Below are 22297 nucleotides of genomic sequence, written 5' to 3'. Positions count from 1 at the left end.
GTAGCAGGTCTCGCGGAAAAATTAATTAATGCAAACTCCAAGTGCTATCAAAATTATACATTTGGAGCGGGCGCAGATACAGAGAAAGAGGGAGAGATGTGAGGACGTTCTGGTCTCATTAAGAGAGCAGGCAGAGTGGAATTAGTCTGAATATAATGACAGGCCACACTATCTCATGTAAAAACAGCCCTGTTTTCCTCTCTCATTCATTGGCACTAGTAATTAGTTTTGGCCCTAAAACTGTCACCCTTTACTCTAGAAAAGGCAGATGTGATTTGAGGTGCAATTTAATCTTGCTTTAATGAAGAACTAATGGACGCATTGCAAATTACTTTTTTCCCCCCCTCCGGCCCCCTCTGTGTGATTGAACAAGGGCTTGGGAAAAAAAAAAAAATCTATTTCCTGCTTTTGAAAAGATCAAGAGTATCTTTGATAATGGTGAGAGCGTCACCGGCAGCTTCATTGCATCGAGCCAACAAGCTCTTTTAGCCGAATCACAATTCAGTGGAGAGGAGGCCACAATTAGTGACAAAGCAGAGGGAGCGCTGCGGGGCCCGGACAAGCAGAAAGCCTCTCGGTGCTCCAGGCTCCTTGTTACAAACAGGCCCTGGAGGTGTCACACAGGAACAATGAGACCTGATAAATTACCCCTCGAAAAAAAAAAGGAAAAAAGATGTACTACTAATTTTCAATTACACCTATAATGCATTCCCGATTGGAGAGAGAAATTGGACATGTGTGGAAGGAGAACAAACAGTCATAGGCTCAATACTCCTCTCTCTGTTTGTGACACTGGAGCTTTCTAAGGGCCCATGATATCCAGAGTGTATTAGCAATAAATTACATGCTGTTTAATACGGCAGCTCAGTGCTGGTGATTTTGCCACACAGAAAGAGAAACAGAGTGGAGGGAATGAGCATCGGCGCCAAATAATATCTCGTCATTACATTTGATTTTTGTCGAAGGATAATCACCTGCAAAAAAAAAAAAAAAAAGAAAAAAAAAAGGAGGACAAAATTGCATTTTTATCCAATTTAGTCCAATTTCCAAAACGATGTTGTTGTTTGGAACATTTGTGCAGGACTTTTTTTCAGAGAGACAAGGGGACAAGAGTTTGAAGTGTGGGAGAACTGCCCGTCTGCAGCTCTCTAAACCACTTAAAGGACGCTGTGTTTCAAACTGGCATCGCTAACGGATGATGTTGTGGAGAATATATCAAGGCCAAATAATAGTCCTTGAAATGGGTGAAAGGGGATGTGAGAACTGAGGAGGGTCAGACATGTGGAACATGTGTATCTAGCTTTTTGTGCATGTGTGTGTGCATGTGTTTGACTGCAGCCGGAGCAAGGCAGAAAGCCTAATGGGAGTGGGCTTAACTCCTGCACACAGCCCCGCTACATATCTGATTACTGGGACCAGTAATTTTCTTTCCTTAAATAAGGAAGAAATTGGATAGGATGAATGAAATTTGGCTGTCATATTGCAATGATGGTGCAGCAGGGAGATTATGTGTTTCACATAATCGTTCATCATTTCCCGACCAGTGTTCGGGCTTAGCATAATGGAATTGGTAAACTGGTTTAAATCAGAACGTGAGGACCGACTATCAGGCGGACTGTGAGGGTCTGTGGTAATGTCTTCAGACCAAGCAGAATATTTTTCGCCACACACACGCGCACGCACACACACTGAATTACACACTAGAGGAGCACGCCGTCTTCATGTCCGCCTCATCACAGTGTCAGAACACGTCAAGAAGTACCTCAAAGCACGCTTAAAGATACGGCTTTTAACATTTTTGCTGTGTAATAACTTCTCTTTCTGCACCGTTTATACACCTGTTTTTGCGTCACACACACACACACATACATACATTTAAACAGTATACATGTTTAGATTTAAAGGGATGGAGAAAAACAGGAGTAAAATGTCATTTTAAACATTACTGTGCATCTTAATTCTGCATTATGTGATAAAATATAGAGTGGCCTTTATATTTAAAAAGATTTGCAGTGCACTTGTTTACTAATTTACATATTTATCTATTTACTTAACACTATTTTATTTATTGAATTGTATCTAGACAGAGTTAAAAACCATTTTAGAGGCATTAAGTGCTTTGTGAGTGTAACTGAATCTTTAGTTTTGTCTTGTTTGCACAACAACTATGTCCATTTACTTCTTTAAAGAGTCATTGTAGGATAAGTTATTTGAATTTGTCTCTTAATTTATAACGAGGCACAGTTTAACGCTTGTTCATTGTCATGTAGTACCTGTTGAACTGTTAAACAGCCGCCACATGGTACTCACTACATTTCCACAAATGCCCAGTTACATATTTTACATATTTTCTGACAATTAAAGAGAATATAATCAGTATAAGACAAACGTGCATTCAGTTTGTGTTTCAGTTGATCATGATCGAACAGAAAATCAGGTTTATTGTGTGCACTGCGTGCATTTTAGCTGAAATGCTCTTAAATTAATCTGGGAGGGATAAAAGTTTCTATTTTATATTTTTTTTTGTCTGAATTTTGGTGCAACTTCTTACAAATCAATTTATTTTAAGCTATCGTGTTGTTTTTATGACCGAGTCAAAGTGGAAGAGACGTTTTCCAAATTGCTGGTCAACAAACAACAGACCCTGAACAAAAACAGCTCCAGTTATTTCCTTTAATAAACTGCGAATAACGGTGTATTGATTATATGTTTGGCTTTATTTTACTCTGATAAGCCCTGTTGAATTAGACTTTAACATGCAGCTGTGTAGTATCTCTGCTGCAGTCTCATGGTGGTGCCAGATCAGAAGAAATATCTGCCTGTACAGGAATAACAGTCCACAGGAGAGGAGCTGTTGGCCACTAGGTGTCACAGTGGCTGTTTCTAAAAGATGAGCCAACCTCTGTGTCACCCAGTGCACTGAATAATGTGTGTTTGTCTACCAGGTCTAAACAGAGCAACCCTACCAGATAGAAAAATAAATCTACCTGGTTAAATACAAATTATTTTAAAGATACGCTCAATTATATACAGTGTAAGTTGTATTGCTCAGAGTTAAACCATCTTGCTGGATTCAATAGCCATTTGCAGGAGGAAGATCTCACCTGTACTGAATGTAAAGGTATATTTAACAGATGTTTCTTTGTGTTTCACAGCGCTGACACAAACCTTTATTATATTTCCTATGCTCAGGATGATTAGAGGTAATTTAAAAATGACATGAATTGAGCCGATAATTGTAAATCGGATCATTTTGATATCTTTCATTATTAAAATAGAAGATTTTTATGAAAATATGTCTTTTAATTTGAGTACACAGATGTTTAACTTCAAGTTTTAACTTAGTAAACTATAGTTAGTATGGAAATAGTTCATTATATTGCATTAGTACCACTGGATATGTGTATAGTAGTCAGTCAGTTAGTTTTAGTCTTGGAGTTCTTTTTCTCAAACTGTTGATTTTGCGTGACAGTTACAACCAGAGAAGCAAAGTTACTTCACCATGATAACATACACCGATCAGGCATAACATTATGACCACTGACAAGAGATGTAAATAACTTTGAACATCCTGTGACAATACAATGTTCTTCTGGACCTGGCATTCATTCATGAGGATGTTACTTTGACATGTACCACACACCTAGACCAGACCAGGCACCCCCACCCCATAGCAATGACACTCCTTGATGGCAGCAACAGGATGCAGCCTGACACTGACACACACACAAAAACGGTTTAGGAACAACAAAAAAAAACAAAAAAAAAAAACATGAAGAACAGCAGAAGGTGTTGACCTGGCCTCCAAATTCACTAGATCCCAAACTGATCAAGTATCTGTGGGATGATCCACAGAGGCCCCTCCCCTCAACCCATAGGACCCAGAGGCCAGACACCATCGGTGTACATGAGACACAACATGACATCTATATGTGAGGTTCAGCATAACATACGTAAGGCATAGCATGGCGTACGGGTATGTGGAGTAAAACAGAACATGCATGAGGTATGACATGGATGAAAAACATATGGTTCCTCAGTGGTTCACTCGTAATGTCGCTCAATGAGACACGACCTGACACAACTTTTGTCAGTCGTGAAGAAGGTTTTTCTGTTTCTGGGAGTAAATATATATCTTTTTATTTATTAGACGTATGTCTTGTGATATCAACTGTACGTGGTCACTGTTTTCATGCTCATCAGTGCTGCTGTTAACAGTCTGGTGGAAGAATAAGCTCTCATCGGGACAGAAATGCTTCACTTCAGGACAAATGTCATCGCTCAGTATGACTTTGAGGTGACTCGCACTTACAATGGCAATGTAAGGACTGAAAAGGGATTCACTGGACCAAATCCACACCTGTTAAAAAAAAGAAGAAGAAGAAAAGAAGAAAAGGGCTGAGCAACCAAAACTCTTCACAAAGATGAGGTGACGTCTCCTTCATCTTCTTTTTCCTACTTTAAGTTAACACCATTTTGAACTATATATCGCACTTAAGTGTGTTCCTGTTGCTCAGTACATTGCTGTGTTAAACTTAACTTTCCAGGGGGAAATATAGTTCTTCTAGGTCAGTATATTTACAGTTACTACTGTATCAGACAAAAGAAAATCATAATTGGATTTTGACAGAGGCATTATACAAGTCTGTCTTAGTTACAGCTTTACATCTCTTCAAGTCTCACGGAAGTTGTTGCTTTGAGCAAAGATTTTGTCCATATTGTGTACAAGTGAAGCTAATCAGAGTTGGAGAAATTAGGTGCTGATCTTCCAAAGTTACGGTCCAACCTGACCAGGGAAATGGAAATGAGGAATTTCAAACTAAACGTTGTGAAACTATGTAAGCTATCCCCTGTTGATTTGATTAACTCTGATCGCTGAAGCCTCAGATAAACTGGAATGTGCTGTGTTTTTGCACAGATAGTTTCACTGCACCTCTTGCACTGAAGATGTTGTGGTCAATGTGTTCAGGAGACATGATTACAGGAGGAAAAATTGCAAACATTTAACTTCAGGCAGTAGCAAAAACAATAGAAGGCTATTGAAGGCTGCATACACATTTGTAACTTGTATGCTGTTGTCATGCTTCATTAGGCAGGATGATTTATACTTTTAATTAAATGCTCATTAAATATTAATGGAGTATTTTCACATGAGGATGTGACAAAGTGCCACTAACACTAACACACAGCTCTAATGCAGTTAAATACTAAAAATTCGACAACAAATTAGCAATAATTAGCAGCTATTTTATCTAAACTCATCACAATAAAACAAATTTTATCTGCTTTGTGATTTTGGCTATTTTTTTTGTGTAGTTTTAACTAAAAACAGTGAACACAGCACTTAATAGCTGCCACCTTCCTAGTTCTCCAACTCCCCTCTCCTGATGCTTGAAGGAGCACCTGTCGTCCCAGCATCCTTTGCGTGTCCAATATGGAAGAACTGGCGGTGGAGGTCCGTGGCTCCAACGGGGCTTATTACAAGGTAAATACCGGCGTATCAATGCAGCATTTAACTTAATAGTTTGTTACACGACACGGTATGGTAGCTGAAATCCAACGGAGCACGGCGACGTGTTCCAACTTGCTCTGAACCGACTTAAGTGCCTGTCATTAGCTTGTATTAGCAGTGCTAGCCAAAATTAGCAGGCTAAGCTAGCATCGCTCGCTAGTCTTATCCAACACTTTCACTAGTTAGTTAGCTTTCTTTACACCCAAAGCGGACGAATTACAGCCTCGTTTGCCATAACATGAATATTTAAGTCATAACAGCTGATATCAACTTGGCTCGATTTCAGTTGTAGCTTCTCCGAGCTAAAAGTTAGCTAACTTGCTAGTTGCCTGACTGTTGACGTCAAGAGATGTGGCTGAAGTAAGTTGCTCGCGCTGCCGACTGTAACTCTACTCGATTTATTCGGTTATTTAAATTGTTTAGATGTTATCAGAGCTGTGTCAGATCAGCACGGTACTTGGTCACATTGTTTATTAAAGCGTGTGTGGTTTATACAAGACAGCACGGCTACTTGTGACTGAGCCCTGGGTCTGCACAGACTCCACGACTCTCCGTCGCTGTCTATTATTTGATACTTCATCACGCCCAAGCTATTTTGTGTATGTGTACGTGCGAGCCAGCTGTTCCTTGTCAATCCCGACCAGCTGGCGTGTGAGAAGAGGGTCACTGATACCACAGACTTAAAAGCTATTTCTAGACCTGCTGCCCAAAGTATTTCTCCCATTTCCTTGCCTCCCAGTTTGTCTCGTCTCTTGCCTCCTTCCCCTGTTTTTCAACATTTCCTGGTCTTGCCTCACCTCCACGCTTCATATTTGTCTTGTGCTACTGCATTTTCACACCTATTTTGCTTAATTTCACTCTCTACCTAAGCTTATGTCAGATGGCTTTCTTAAAATGCATTGAAAGCGACGCTCACCCTCACCACAAGGCGACCAAATAAAAGTGTATTTATGATGTGACGAGTACACTGAATCTAATAGTGGTTAAATGGCATATACGTGACAGTTAACACTTCTCAGATCTCAAGTTATATATTTTGTCTGACCGAGCTATTTCAAACCCAGAGAAGATATTCGGTTTGCTGTGATATTTCTGACATTTCTGAAGCTGGAACCGTAAATAGTTTGGCTTATTTGCTCGTAAAGCGACCAGTAATTGTTATTAAATTCTCTGCTTCTCAAACTATAAGTAGTTCACATGCTGGCAGAATTAGTTTAAAGACTCAAGACTTTGGCATTAAAAGAATTTATGTATATGTATATCCCCCCTATAAGTCTCTAGCTATGCAGATACATGAGGGTCTATGTGATCAGACTGTAAGATGTCTGCTGCTAAGACTCGTGTCGTGGTGGTTGATTTGAGTCTTGATTTCCAATAGTGTTAAAAATAATGGTAAAACACAACAGCGACATCTGTTTCTATTAACAAGATCCTTTTATCCTGGATATTCAACAAAAAAATAGTTTGTACGTTTGATCATCGGCTAGATTGAGGATGTTTGTCTCTCGTTGAGCTCCTGTATATAAGAATATGTTTATACTTGATTTCTTTTCTGTCATTCAAAACAAAAGTCAGCTCTCTCTTTATCTTCACTGTCCGGTTCCGTCCTGTCTTGTGTTGAGCGTATACATCCCTGCTCACCTGCTAGCTAACCTCATTTGCTTGCACATTCCTGCATATCTTGGCGTGGTCCTGCCAATGGTGGATCACTGGAATGTGAAACCTTTGGCAAGGCATGTGCACCTTGTCACCCTTGTAAGCTCTTGTGTGTATTTATAAGATTAACAAAATGGGGACCGACTGAGAGTAGAAACTTATCCCCAGGTCTTCTAGACATTAGAAGAACTCCACAAGAAACCTTTAAGTAGTTACCGCTTAACTTCTGTCACCTGTCTCTGTCCATCCTTCAGGGCTTTGTCAAAGATATCCACGATGACTCTCTCACCATTGCCTTTGAGAACAAGTAAGTCTCTCGTTCTCTTGTATCGCAGCTGTTTTCGTAAAACACATCAACTTTTATGTAAATGTAGGTAAGAGATTAACATGCTGTGTTTTTAGTTGGCAGCCAGAACGCCAGGTGCCCTTCAGTGACGTCAGGATGCCACCACCTGCTGATGCCAAGAAGGAGATTGGAGAGGGCGAGGACGTGGAGGTGAGAAGATGCAGTCTCTTGTTTCTACTGCTATTTTTACTTGTTGCCTTTTTTTTCTCTCTGCCTCATTTTGCTTTTTGCTTAATCTCCTGTCAGATTTTATCCAGAGCCAATGAACAAGAGCCATGTGGTTGGTGGTTAGCTAAAGTCCGCATGATGAAGGGAGACGTGAGTATTGTATTTCATGAAGATCAAATGTTTATTATAATTGATCATTTGTAGAAAACTTGGCAATGTGGCCAAAAACTAAAAATTAGATTTTTCCTTTTCAGTGTGATGTGCAGTTCAAAGTTCTTTAAACGTGAATTCAGTCGATATCAATTGATAGTTTTTCTAATTCTTTAAAAACAAAGGCTTTTTGACTCTAAATCAGTACCATGTAGGACTGTGTAATGTGGCCTAGTAATGAAATCTCATATTTGTTCTCACCGAAGTCGATTTACAAAATGCACCATCAAACTAATGAAGAGCTGTGTGGTTCGGCTTGATGGTAGGTTTGTTGTAGTGTAGTGAAATAATACAGTGGTAAGTTAATTTAACCGGGATCTAAAGTTCTCAGCATATGGATAATCTCTGGCTTTTTCTAATAAGAATTTGCACCATAGATATAACAGCCCCCTTTCTTGTTATATGGAATACAATTAAAAAATTATTTGGTTTACGATGGCCCACTGAGCCCACTGAACTATGGGAGCCCAAGGGGGACAATGGTGTTGGAAGTTAAAGGAAAAGTGGATTTCATTAACAAAAAAAAAAAAAAAACAGGCCTAAACCACAAATTAATAATAACATTTTAACAAATTTTAGTCTGTTGACAAAACATGACTCAAAAATATATTTTTTAATTATTATTATGATATTTTCTCTTGTGTTATTTTGTACAAAAAGGGCTAACGCTACCTCCTCAAAGTACACCCAGCTCAGTGGTTCATATCCGTAATTGTTATTGTCATTCTGTGACTGCCCTGAGGTGATACTGTAAAAAGAGGCACTAAAGTTTGCTGCTTTCAGTTGTGGTTTTGGTTTTGGAGCACGCATCAGAATCTCATTCCACTGCTTTTGTTTTGACGGTGCTGTCACAGGTTTATGGTGCTCCTCCATTTAGATTTAGTTAACTCTTTTGCGCAGTTCCACCTTGGACATCCTAAAATGGAATCATTTGTATATCAGTGAAGTAACGTGACCTTTGTCATTTTCATAAACTGCCATAAACCCAACTTGTTGTGAAGTGACAAAACACAGAAACTAAAAAAAGGAACTTACAATAATAAGTTTGTAATTTAGGCATTTAAATTAACAGTTTTATTGAAAACCTAGTTGACAGCTTTTCACTCCACAGTGTCTTCATAAATGTAATTTTCATTTTCACGGCTTTATTGTACACAATCATTTTTATTGTATTTCCAGTTCTATGTCATCGAGTACGCAGCCTGTGACGCCACCTACAACGAGATCGTGACCTTTGAGCGTCTGCGTCCGGTCAACCCCAACAAGGCCATCACCAAGAACTCCTTTTACAAGTGCACTGTCCCTGTTCCTCAGGATCTACAAGAGGCGTATGTTCAGCACATTTACAATTACAGTAGCTTTTATTGTGGGTCATTTCTTCATTTGCCAGTCCCAGTAATATCCCCGATGTTTTAGGACTGGGCAGTAACACAGTTGTCTCGTCTTACAGGTGCCAGAATGAGAATGCGCATAAGGATTTCAAGAAAGCTGTGGGAGCTTGTCGCATCACATACTGCTCTGAGACCAGTCAGCTTGTGATTGTGGTAACTGGCATCCTGTAATCCTGTGGTGATTTGGATATTTATGATGCTACCGTGTGTTATGTTGCACTTTGGTCCAACACAGTATGTTTGTGTAATGGATGACTCACCTATACCTTTCCCTGTAGTCGTCATCAAGAAAGGAACAGCCCTGCACATTTATGTAATTCTTTCTCTTTTACTACCTGTGTGTGTTTAGTCCACCAATGAGGCCACAGTGAAGCGCGTGTCTTTGCTGAGCGACATGCACCTGCGCAGCATCCGAACCAAGCTGCTTCTCATGTCTCGCAACCAGGAGGCCACAAAACACCTGGAGGTCAGTCGGTAGCGAGAGAGAGAAACTATGTTACTGTTGTGACTTTGAGAGCAAATACTGAAGGCAGCAGCGAACAATTGAAGAATTGACCTTTGGCTAAGCCACACCCTAGAATGTAGATTGACCAATCACAGCCAAGAGAGCTCCCACAGGGGTCCGACACTTTTTCCACAGCGCTCCATTGACTTTAACGCAGGCGTCTCATATTTTCGGTCTCGGCAGGCTATACTGTCTTTCCTTGTTGTTCGTTGCGTTTCACTTGTATGTCCTGAATATAGCCTTCGAACGCATATTGCAGCCCCTTTTGCCTACTTCTATCGGACACTTTATTTGCTGCTTTATAAAAGTTTGACAAAAGTTCAGCAGGAAGAGCTGTCACAGCATAAGCCATGTTGATACCAGAGCCTTATAGATAACCAGAAAACCACAGCCCAGAAGAGAATGTCGGACGTAGCAACAGTAACTAAGGGGGGCGGGGCTTAGCCAAAGGCGAATTACCATTGTGTTTTAAGGTTTGGTCTCCACGGTTATCTGAAGGGCGGTTAGTAGCCATGGAATGACACCACAGAAAGTTACATTAAACAACACTGAAGCTGAACTGTTTATAGGACAGCTTCTAATGACAAACCTTTCACAATTAGAATATTTCAGTGTAAAAAAAACAATATTTTAGGAATGTAAATTCAAGCAATCCTGAAAACGCTGCCTGTGAGGCATTTAATATTTGAACCTATAACGGAAAAGGCCACGTTTATTGTAGTATAAATGTCCAGATCAAGTTTTTTTAGCGTCTGATCCGATCATTTAATGTTGAACATTGCCCGAAATCAGATATTTTACTTTTAAATTTTTCTGTGTTTTGTAATTTCCTGTTCTGGTGATTCATAAAGCCTTTTCTTATGTTACTTACGTTCTCCCAGATCAATTTTGCAATGTGCAACTGTATAAAGCACAATAACCTTCAAAAAAAAAAAATCAATACGGTGTAGAAAAAAAAAACTCCCTTTAAGTTATTTCTTTATAGATTTTCATTTTATAAAGTGAAACTGTTGAACGTCTTTGTTGTGCAAAATGCATAACAGTTAAGAAACTAAAAGTATATTATTCTTATCACTAAAACAATTGGAGCCAGATGGTTTAAATTAAATAAATAACCAACTAACAAACTTAAATAATCTTATAAATAGCTCTGTGGTGTATCGCTTAGCTTGAACAGGGGTAAAACTAATACAAAAAAACCTGGCTTGGCTGTGTGCTCGAGCCAGTCTGATCATTTTTAAAACTCCTTGATAAGCCCCAGTACCAGTCTCCTGATAGTGGGACATCCCTAAACAGTAAAGCACTTTAAATTTCTGAGAATTTTACAGAAATTACAATCGTACTCAATTGGAAAGGGATCTACATGTAAATGGTTTTATGTTTATTGTCTTCACAACATCCTAAAAGTATTTCAGACTAGTTTTTGCAAAGTTCCGGATAGAGCATATGTAGAAGTAATCGTTACTTAACTTAAAATTAACTTGTGTTGTTGTGTTTGTAGAACTCCAGACAGCTGGTGTCATCCTTCCAGGAGGAGTTCACGGTGAGGCCGGATCTGATGGGCCTGGCCATCGGCAGCCACGGCAGCAACATCCAGCAGGCGCGGAAGGTTCCGGGTGTCACCGCCATCGAGCTGGACGAGGAGACGGGCACCTTCAGGATTTATGGAGAGGTAGGGGGGGGGAGTGTGGGACTCAACCAAAGACACATGTGAAACTGGTGAATGTGATCATAAGAGGAAATGCACAAATGTTTTGGGTTGTGAAGATCTCACAAAGCCACTTTCTGACATAAAATCCCCTAAGTATAACCTTCACATACAAAACTACATATACTGTACTCATAACGGTCAGCAAGAAGAGCGATTTGAGATTCTTGTTCTTAAATGGTGAGATGTTCGGTCGAAAGAGGTGGATTTGTTTGAACGTACTGAAACAAGTTACGTGTATGTTTCATCTTTACATATATGTTGTTTTGTTGTGATTATCCTATTAATATTTTAAGCTTCTGCTCAATGTACTTGCTTACTATGAATTATTCATGTGTGTTTAATAGATAAACTGACCCTGTGTTTTACCTCAGACAGCAGAGGCCGTGAGGAAGGCCAGGAACTACTTGGAGTTTCTGGAAGATTCTGTTCAGGTGCCACGTAACCTCGTTGGTAGGTAGACGCAAACATTTTCTTCAGTCGGTACAACAAATAATGGCAGTTGTGTGCTGTTCACTCTGAGTTTTTCGAATTGAACCAATCACTTTCTCTACGTCTCCAGGCAAAGTGATCGGTAAGAACGGCAAGGTCATCCAGGAGATTGTGGACAAGTCTGGTGTGGTGAGGGTCAGGATAGAAGGGGACAATGACACCAAGCAGCCCCGACAGGAAGTAAGTGTTTACTGCCAGTGCTCGTTTATAACTCTGTGCAGATGATAGAGCAGCACCCACTTCCTCCTTCGGGTTAGACAGTCTCATACTAACATGTTTGTTGTGTTTTTGTGTTTTGTCGACACAGGGAATGGTCCCATTCACCTTTGTCGGTACTAAGGAGAGTATTGGCAATGTCCAGGTCTTGTTGGAGTACCACATCTCTTACCTCAACGTACGGCCACCTCCGTGTATATTTAAGTGTGAAAATTGTGGGATTGTTTCCTGATGCATGTTTGTTTGTAGTGTTTGCTAATTCTTTGCTTTGACTCAAAGCCGTAGCGTCAGTTTACAGCCATTTCCATTCTTTTAATGCCTAATCAACCTCTGCATATGCGAGGTCTAACTGAGATTACCTGGCTAACAGCATGCAAGCAGTGCATCATAAGCATTTTCTGAAGCGATGAGTTTGTGCTGAGCAGAGTGCTGGAGTGATGAGGGAGTATGGAGAACCAATCAGGAGTTAAATGCGATTTAAGATGAGTAGTAAACACAGCAGGATACAAGACATATTCAGTGGAGGCTGAGACAGTTTGCCTGAAACATCGGCCTTTATTCAAAATTGACCAACCTGACTATACTTTACCACTGCAGCCTGCTGATCGGTCTGCTGACCACCAGCCAGAGGGCTCGTACTCTTTGTCATGTCCCGACTTCCTGTGTAACTGTTGCTAGGTTAGACAAACGGCAACAATGTTTAATCACATGGAAAACCTGTGTTAATAGAGTCTAGAGGTAGCATGGCGGCGATTTGGCTAGCATTAACAACATTTCTGACGTTAGCAGATGTTGCTGACTATGCGATTTTCACGTTTTTAGAGAATCACACTTATGTAAGAAGAAGGCCAACTAAGGTTCACTTGTGAATGTCATGTCAAGTTATCACAAATCCTTATGAAAACCTAATAACCTTCATAGATATCCCTCTGCTCTATATGTATGTGTGTCTGTGTGTGTCCTGTGCTGTTTGCATGTTACGAATCACACTGGTGCTTTTGTGTGTGTTTGTTTTGCACTGTATGTGCATGTGTATGTGTGTAGGACATGGTGGAGCTTCTCTCAGAGGGCCAGCAGCTAGAGGAAGAGCTGAGGCAGATTGTGGATTATTCACAGGGAAGCAGCCTAGCGAGATTGAGAATAAACAGCTCAAGGCGCGCTGCATGTGATGTAGATGTGTGTATGATGATTACGCTTGTGAATCCAGTGATGTCCTTCCTCAATTTAAATTTTTTGCCCTTTGTCTCGTTAATTTTCTCTCCATCCTCACCGTTTCCATTGTTTCCCCTGCACCTGTAGGAGGTTGAGCAGCTTCGTCTTGAGCGGATGCAGATCGATGAACAGTTGCGCCAGATCACCCAGGGCCACCGGCCAGCTGACAGGGAGAGAGGAGAGAGGGGGGAAAGAGGAGGAGGAGGAGGAGGAGGAGGAGGATATAATACAGACAACAGTGCCAATGCCTCCTCTTTACATGGCAGTCGCTCCTACAACGGCCGGGGTCGTGGACGCAGAGGCCACAGCTACAGCACCGGATATGGTAGGCACCTTTAAGACTCGGATGAATGAAGAGACCACTTGAATGAGTGGTGAAACATCTTTAAGACAATGCCACAAGTCTAGTTTCAGCTGTGTTTTTAGGATATACCATGACCTAGATGATAGGATCTTCACAGACAATCTGATAGATCGTCTAATTTTTTTTGCCAGATACTAGGGCTGGGTATCGCTACGGATTTCCTGAATCAATTTTTTGAACCGGTTTTACTTAGGACTAAAACTAATGTTGTCATTGGTTTCAGAGATTTGTATTTCCACAATATTTTACCTCTAGTTGGTGCGTCTTAGCCTATATGTGGCATATGGCTTTGATTTGTGCAGCTCTTCCCTGTCGTCATACTATCTACATCCAATCAGCTTTCAGGCCTGACGGTGCTCTCAGAGTTGTAGTTTCTCTCATGTTTTAGATCTCCCCCTAACACCTGGACTCATTTTGTTGCACAGTCTCACAAGATCTGTCGTGTGAAACCAGTCTGCAGCGAGAGATTTCTAATGCCAGAAATGGCGTGTATATATATCTTTAAAACCAATTTGAGGATTTTATGAACTGATATCAGATCTCTTTAACTCACCCCTATCAGCTACACTGGTGTTTGCATCAGAACTTGCCACTGTTGCAAGGAAATCAGTGCATGAATTAAGATGCACTGAACAAATATAAGACACTGATCTTCGTTTTTTGTCTCTCTCTTCTCATTTGTGTGGCTGCTTTTCTGTCTGCTTGAACTCAGGCACCAACTCAGAGCAGTCCAACGCCTCCGAGACCGATTCAGAGCGCAGGGATGAGCTCAGTGACTGGTCCCTGGCTGGAGAGGACCAGGACAGGTGAGCGTCATTCCATATTAAAATATTTTATTTCTTTATGCTGTCATTTGAACTAGCTCTACAGTCTTTGTATAAGTTAAGTGTAAGCTCTGTTGCGTGATCTATTCTGTTTGCTTTAATGGACACACAGGGAGAGGGAGAGAGGCCCACGGCCACAAAGAGACGGGCGCAGGAGGCCAGGACCCGGCAGAGGCCGAGGAGGAAGGGGAAGAGGAGGAAGAGGAGGATACAACAACAGTTATGGTGCGTTTTACTATTAAATGACATATGTAGAGGACACAGCTGAGATGTACGTCTAAACGTAAACTTCTCCGTATGATTCTCATGCTGCAGGAGGCCCTCGGGACCATGAGGACAGCTATGGCTACGGGGCCTTGGAGACAAACACAGAGACAGACCAGACAGCCGATACCGATGCTAGTGAGTCCAACTTGTTGGCAAACCGCCGCCGGAGATCCCGGCGACGCAGAACAGATGAGGACGCCACTCTGATTGACGGCATGAGCGAGTCTGACAACGCCTCAGTCAGCGAAAATGGAATCGGTAAGAGAGTCTCATAATTTGGCAAGGATATTTTACAAGACAGCTTCAGTCACACACACCCACACCCACACACACACACACACACACACACACACACACACACTAGGTTATTAGGCTGGTTCTGTGCAGCAGTGCATTGTTTCCCTTTTGAAAAGTGAGAGGAGCCGGTTGTGGTTCAGTCCTCTGGTTTGAAGGCCTTCTAAGCCTCAATCCCTCTCTTTGTGACCACCTAACACCCCTAGATGACCCCGAAGCTAAACCCCAGCGCCGTAATCGTAGCCGCCGTCGCCGCATCCGCCTGCCCGAGGAGAGGCAGCCAGGTAACCGTGGCAACTGCCAGTGTGCCCGCTTCCCCACCAGGCATTCCTCTTAACGGCTTAGCTAAAAATCTGTGCACCTGGCCTCGTGTTTGTTTGTGTGCCATCCAACGACTTACTAAACAAAAAACTCCCAGACTTACTTTGCTACCTGGCAACTGAATGTTTGCTTGCCTTTGTTAAACGCGGTTGGTTAACAGTTGCGGGAACAGGCTTCTTAATAGGAGGCTACATGTGATCTGTGCAGTAGTAAGTCTGCATCTGGTTTGCTGTGTTATTTCAAGCGGTATATTTCTTTGATACTAGCTTGGCCACATCTCAATCTTGTGTTGTGAGGTTGTCATTGACAGCAGTTGCGCTGTATTATGATAAACCTGAATGTAATGCAATGCACCTTCTTTGTAATGTTACTGAGTGTACAATTTGTGGAAAGCTCCTCTATGATGGTACGGTTTTTATAACTGTCTGAAAACTGATTAACCTGATAGACTTTTGTAGTTACTGGTCGTGTAAACAGGTTTGAAAGTATGAAACACTGCAAGTTCTGTTCTACTAATCGACAGGAAATGCAGTTGAAATGAAGCTGATGAAGTTTGTAGGACAGATTGGCTAAACTTTCCTCATATTAATTCTTATTAACGTCTATTCTCTGTGTTCTCATCTGTTCAGTGACTGTGGCCGACTACATATCCAGGGCTGAATCTCAGAGCAGACAGATGACCACCGCCAAGGACTCCAAGAGAAACAACGATGTGGTCAGTAAAAGTCATGTGGATTATTCTACATCTTTATCGATTTTCTACTCGCTCGCTGATTTTGCCGATGCGTTCTCGGCTTTCTGTTCAGGGTGAGGTGGACGTCATCGTCGAGGACAGCAGCCCGCAGTCACCCCCGGCTGCCACCAATGGTTCCAGCAACGGCGCTGCCAGCGGTGAGGACAAGAGCGACACGAGAACTCCCAGGTCTTCCACTGAGAGGCCCTCCAAAGTGTCCTACAAGGAGGAGGACTCGAGCCCACAACCCGTTGTTAATGGACTCTCCTAGTCCGATCTGAGCGAAGGAAATGGTTTCAAGTATTTGAACGTCTTTGGCTGCTTTCGATTAATAATATCTCTGGGGCAGCCTTCAAAAATGAATCTTAACATCTAAATACAACAAGCACTGTTTTTTTTCTCTTTACTCCACAAATATTTGAAACCTGTTCCACTGTGCAAGTTTTAGAGGTCTGATCCTTAACCTCCCCTTTACACATGTTCTGTCCAACTATTCATTTTACGACATTTCTTTTTACAATAGTTCTTCCTGTATGAGCTTGCCAAAGATAGTCAAACACACACAGACTTACAGACTTCTCAGTCCACTCTTCATTGAGAGCTCAGGGAGAGGTTGGACTGACTTTAAAAATGCAGACAGGGATTCCACTCAAACCCACACTGTGGTATGAACGCAGCAGTTACATATTTTTTTTCTTTTAATTCTTAACAGGGTTTAACGACAGAAAACGTCTGCCCTTTACCAGGTCGACTCAGAAAGATGCTTCCACAACCTTTTTTTTCACAGAAGGTTTCACGCATCTAAAGTAGTTTGTAAATTAATTGTTCTGCATGAGAAGTACCACAGTTCAGATTTGATTTGTTGGAAACCCAAGTATGTTTTACATACAGTACATGTGATCAGCTGTTGTGCCTTGAGAGTAGATTCAACATGTTGTTGCCTGGCTCTGCACACCGTCTGAAATCCTTCTTTCTGTGTTACCCATTTGCCTCCGCCTCACACAGTTAAACCAGGTATGGTGTCTCCGCGTGCTAAATGTTCTCCTATGTTGACTGTGGGCTGGCGAAGGCAAAAGAAGGAAACACTGACGGGATTTCAGAGGCATCTTTTTAAAAATCAGGTGTGTCTGTTCTTAATGTTGTGCAGGGGAAAATGAATCCAGTTATCCTTTATAAATATATATATATATATATCTGTTGAGGAGTTTGACATTAGCTGCTTCCTGTTTTTTCAATATGCAACCACTTCGGTCATAGAAGAAATGTCTGGAAAAGAAACAATAGAAGAGTTGTTTTCTTTGCACTGAAACATAACCTTTTTGTCTAAAAGCTGATTGTAGTTGAGTCTGGAAACTGGCCTATTGCTGTTTAGTGCTGGACAGAGATGTAGCCATCAGAGCTGGGTTTCCAGGAAACATCTCAGAACATCAGGCAGCTTCATCAAGGTTAGCAGGAGGGATCCTGAGTGCTGTTTTTCACAGAAATTAAATCAGAGATCAATTTAATCTGCTTTCATTTGCCGACTGTTGGACAAATCCAGTGAGAACCGAACTTCTCTGATGTTGAGGTGTTTCAGGAAAACCAGGCTCAGGTGACGCCGATGTCATTTTCATGGTTCTTCCACACTGGCTGGCTGGAAACTGGTCACGACTGTTCCACTAAGGAAGGAGATTTATTTGGTTTATTTATTTTTAAAAAAATGTACAGTATTTAAAAAAAACAAACAAAAAACAAAACAAGCTCTTCTTTTTTTTTTCTTGACACTAATACACTCGATACCCGGAAGACAATTTGGACTACTGAGAGTTGTGACATCCCAAGTGTTTTCGTTGGGTCAACTACAGTATAATATTGTTTTTTTCTTGTTTTTTTTTAAAGGATCGTCTGGTTGGTTGATGTGCAATATGTTTTGTATGCAGGTAGTTCTTAAATAAACTCGATCTTCCATGTAGATCTAAAACACAACTGTGTCTGGTTCACTTATGGACAATAACGTCACAAAGAAATGATGCTTTGTTGCAGAACGATTTATTTTTTAATCCAAGAGTGAAGGCTCTTTAAACCTGATTTGTACAGTGGATATAACATTACAGTCCCTGCTTATCTTCAGGTCCTCACATTCTTACTCCAGAGTTAAATTGCTTAATAACACATCAAGGATTCACAGGAAAACATTCCAGCACAATTTCATCTCATTGATATCAGCCTTTTTTCCCACTGCTGTTCATGTTCAGGTGTATTACATTTAAATGTGTGCATTTATCGTGACACTAACAGTCGACTGTTGCATCAAGGCCACCATTTATAAAGGACAGATTGACATTTCACGAGTCTTAAAACAAATCTGTTTCAACAAAAGCTCACATGAAGCATCCACGGTCCGAGTATAAAATTCAAAGTGGATAGAAACTTTAGCCGTACATGTGAAAACGCGTTTTAAGACGGGTTTGACAAAAATGTTTATCCCAAGTTCCCATCAAGTGGAAAATATTAGAAGTTAATCCAAATATGAGCTAATAATGGAGAAAAAAAAAAAAAATGAAGTGTTCGCTCAAGTCAGTCAGTCAGTGCAACAGCATGAATAAGAGCAGTGTGAAATCACTCGTTTCAGCGTCTTCACTTCTATTTCTTGACCTGGCCGTCCATTAGATCCTTTGCTTCATTTATTTTTGCAGCAAGGTAGGGGGATCCACCTGTGAGACATTACACACATACAGAGTCCATGGGTAAAGTTCATAACATTTTATTTGAGGACATGTTTCCTATCACACATTTACTCTAGAACTGACTTTAAAACCATTGAAATTGTGTAAGTGTTACGGCTAGACGCTCGTTACTCGTCCTAATCAGCTGAAAGATAGTAGATGCTGTACTGTATGATCACGAAAAGTAATTGAGGACATCTTCAGTCAGTGAATAAACATACTGAACAAAGCAGATGAATGTGCTTTAGATACACCGCTCATAGGAAGATAATCATTTATCACAGAAAGCTGAACATCTTTGGGTTTAACACACTGCAATTTAAGAAATAAAATGGTAACTAAATACAGAGACCCAATGTATATATTAACAACAGCAGCAAATATGGGAACACAATGCAACAAAAATACTTGAAGAGGACCTCGAAATTGTATAAATAGTATAAACCTGGCCGGGACACGCTTATTGTTCAAAGCTTTAGTGCCATGGGAGCTGTTGGCGTTTGCTACTCTCAGTGGTGTTGGAAATGAACTGATGTTATGTTTCTGCCCGTAAACTGACGAAATACACAATTCACTTGCAGACTGACGGCATTGATATTACTGAAACTTTGATTCCAATCCTCCTCATCTATTTTAGTGTCCCTTGGTTTACTTGCGCTACTTGCATTGTGTTTCTGTAATTGCAGCACATGTCTTAATTTGGAGTTCACAGATACATTTGTCCAGACTCATATGTAGTGAAGACTGGAGGAAGGATTTAACTGAAGCATTTTTTGCAGATAATTATGGTGGCGTGCATCGTAATGTACTTGGTACATCCTCGAGTCTGTGCCAAATACGACAAAAGTCCCTTCAATGCATTCCTGAGAAATTGTGTTCACAAGAATGTGGTGGACCGACAAGCTGAAATCATAATGCACGCATCTGATAGTGAATCAACAAGAAACTTTTAAACCTTCCACCGACCTCTGTCTGGATGGTTCAGGATCATCAGTTTTCTGTGGGCTTCTCTGATCTTATTTTTGTTGGCTGTGGGACTGAAAGACAGAACAGTGGTACAAGACCGTGAGAAGACGGCGTCCGACCCTGGATGCTCAGTAACACATCAGTGGTGGTCTCAACACAGAAACAGTGCAGGATGGTGTAAAGAGTGTCCACATACCTGACACCTAGAACAAGGGCAGCTTCCCTCTTTGTCATCTTCGGCTCAAATCCACCCCTATAGTACCCGCCTCCAAAAGCCTGGGACAACAAGAAAATAGGTTTGACGGATTACGAAAGAGAAAGAATGTAAAGATCAAGATGTTTATCAGTTAACAGCGATCGTGTTTTCTTCTTACCCCCGTGGGGAAGCTCTGAAGAGCCTGTTTCACCTGAGGCTCCATCTGCTTCATGGCCTGCATGGCATAACGACCTGGTAAATGAAAAGCAGAGGGGGAGGATCTTGAAACAGTTGGTTTGGGACAGCAAGGGATAAAATCAGTACCACATTATCATTACAGTATCAATGTTATTATTTTAGAAATCCATGTAAAAAAGACACAAGTTTCCACAAAGGTAGTGTCCTAAGATGTCTATTCACAATATAACTCTACAGATTGTGTACACAGTACCTGTAAACCTGTCTTTTCTGCATAAAATTATACCACCTTGATTATTTATACAGCCAGTACTTTCTTTTGTGCATGTAACTCCATGTCTGTACCATTTGTTATAGCTAGCTTATACCATTGTACTCTTGCATGGACATATTCCTGTTCATTTTACTGGAGTTACTGACCTGCAAATCCGGCTGCTGCCAGAGCCAGTCCCATCGCCACCATGGAGCTGGCCTGCAGAGACACAGAAAGGCGGAAATCAGGAAAAACGTGCAAAGAAAATCATCAAGCTGTCCTGCGGTGCCATGTAAACAGATACAAACGTGACCTGAGAGCTGTAGCATGTTGCCACGCTAAAATCCGTGTATCTGTAATTATTTCAAACCACGACGGGTGATCTATTTACCGTCCTAGAAATAGTGAGCGGGTTGATTAAAGCAGTAAATAAATCCATTAGCTGCTTTTGGTGCTGTCATGATCGGTCATATGCTAACGTTAGCTTAGCTGCTTAAAATGCATAGTATCGAACTTCAAGTCGGACTCCAGAGCATGCAACCCGTTGTCACATTGTTGTTACATATAATAAATAACGTCTCGGACCTACCATGACTCTGTGTTATGTTTTGTTTCTGTTGAAGATCAGCACCATAACTTTTGACCTCTTATGTTTTCCTTGCTCGGTCGTCCATGTGTTTATGCCGGAAATGGAGGTGAAGTGTCGTAAAGCTCCTCGTCGCCCGGCCAAACTGTCGAAGTGACTGCCGGTCTTGATGTTGGCTGGAGGACTCCAGCCCCAGCCCCGCCTTCAAGACTTTATAAATCCCCACATGTCAAACCGTCTGTTTGGTTCTCCCTGCCTCCAAAACCGTGATCGTTCCCTCACTGTCTCACTCTGTTTGGCTCTCTCTTATAAATGTACAGAGTAGCTTACCTGGTTCTCCAGTGATGCTAATGGCGGTTGTAAAGTTAACAAGAAGTTTGTTGTAAGTTTGTTTTAGCCCTTTAACGTGAGCTTAAAAAACAACTTTTTTATTAAAGAAAATGAAAAAAATCTGATAATTTATTTTTTGTATTGTCTAGAAAATTAAGCCTAACCAAGCTAGTAGTGGGTTTAAAGCATTGACTGTATGCTACTGTTAGCAAGCTGCTAGCGTTCTCTTGCTAGCAGTCACTTGGAAGTGCTACCAAACAGTTGCTATGCTAATGCTAATGTTTATGTTTTATGTAATTAGGTTAATATGCTTTACTCTAGGAGTCAAAATTCCGAAATATAGCAGAGATGTTTCGCTGAATTTTGTTTTAGCATTTAAACTTCCCGCCAGGCGGCTAAGAGCACTGAAGTAATTACACGAGCTAGCAAATTAGCCGTGTACATTTTGGTAAACAGTGGGCACAAGCTACGGGGCTATATCAACACTAATATGTTTAACAGTATGACCAATAGAGGGGTTATCGAGTCACTGAACTGACTTACTCGGGTTAGCTGCACGCCATGATGTCAAGGCTAACATTAGCCATCTTAAGCTAATGGTCATACCAGACCAACTGCATGTGGTATAGTTGAACAGTTGTGCAATTTGTTGATTATGCATTGCTGTCCTCGCTTTTTTAAAGTACATTACCTTGCTCCTTCACAGCTAAACATAGGTCAAATAATCTCTTCTGTAATTCAACTTTTTTTTGGCCCACAGTAGTAAGAGAGGAGCTGCAGGAAACCGATCAACCTGAAAGAGCTATGTAGGTGAGTTGCACAGTCTTTTTTTATTTTTCAGTAA

The 22297-nt window shown here is 41.1% G+C and overlaps 2 protein-coding genes across 3 annotated transcripts; one reads left to right on the top strand and one right to left on the bottom strand.

The window, feature by feature from the left end:
* Positions 1-5092: 5092 nt before the first annotated feature.
* On the top strand, positions 5093-18184 carry fxr1 (FMR1 autosomal homolog 1). 2 transcript variants are annotated; one of them, XM_084548163.1, is made up of 19 exons: positions 5093-5485; positions 7423-7475; positions 7571-7664; positions 7761-7832; positions 9072-9220; positions 9343-9436; positions 9633-9749; positions 11290-11460; positions 11871-11949; positions 12059-12168; positions 12287-12382; positions 13249-13389; positions 13504-13741; positions 14493-14586; positions 14717-14829; positions 14920-15129; positions 15372-15449; positions 16116-16201; positions 16293-18184. In XM_084548163.1, the coding sequence occupies exons 1-19, from the start codon at positions 5435-5437 to the stop codon at positions 16488-16490; spliced, it is 2244 nt and encodes a 747-aa protein (XP_084404289.1). In that variant the 5' UTR covers positions 5093-5434; the 3' UTR covers positions 16491-18184. The 2 variants fall into 2 exon arrangements, with proteins under 2 accessions (XP_084404289.1, XP_084404288.1); XM_084548162.1 differs by lacking the exon at positions 13249-13389 and having other exon boundaries at positions 5098-5485.
* Positions 18185-18241: 57 nt separating this feature from the next.
* Positions 18242-21257, bottom strand: dnajc19 (DnaJ (Hsp40) homolog, subfamily C, member 19). Its single transcript, XM_084548164.1, has 6 exons — positions 21127-21257; positions 20705-20756; positions 20265-20338; positions 20087-20166; positions 19891-19961; positions 18242-18912 (listed from the first exon to the last, which is right to left on the bottom strand). Exons 1-6 carry the CDS (start codon positions 21127-21129, stop codon positions 18842-18844), a joined length of 351 nt encoding a protein of 116 aa, XP_084404290.1. The 5' UTR covers positions 21130-21257; the 3' UTR covers positions 18242-18841.
* Between the last annotated feature and the right edge of the window lie 1040 nt (positions 21258-22297).

This window comes from Chelon labrosus (genome assembly GCF_963514085.1).
Source record: "Chelon labrosus genome assembly, chromosome: 7".
Taxonomy (NCBI): Eukaryota; Metazoa; Chordata; class Actinopteri; order Mugiliformes; family Mugilidae; genus Chelon; species Chelon labrosus.
Note: the sequence above shows the minus strand (reverse complement) of the source record. Positions and strands in the feature narration are given on the sequence as shown.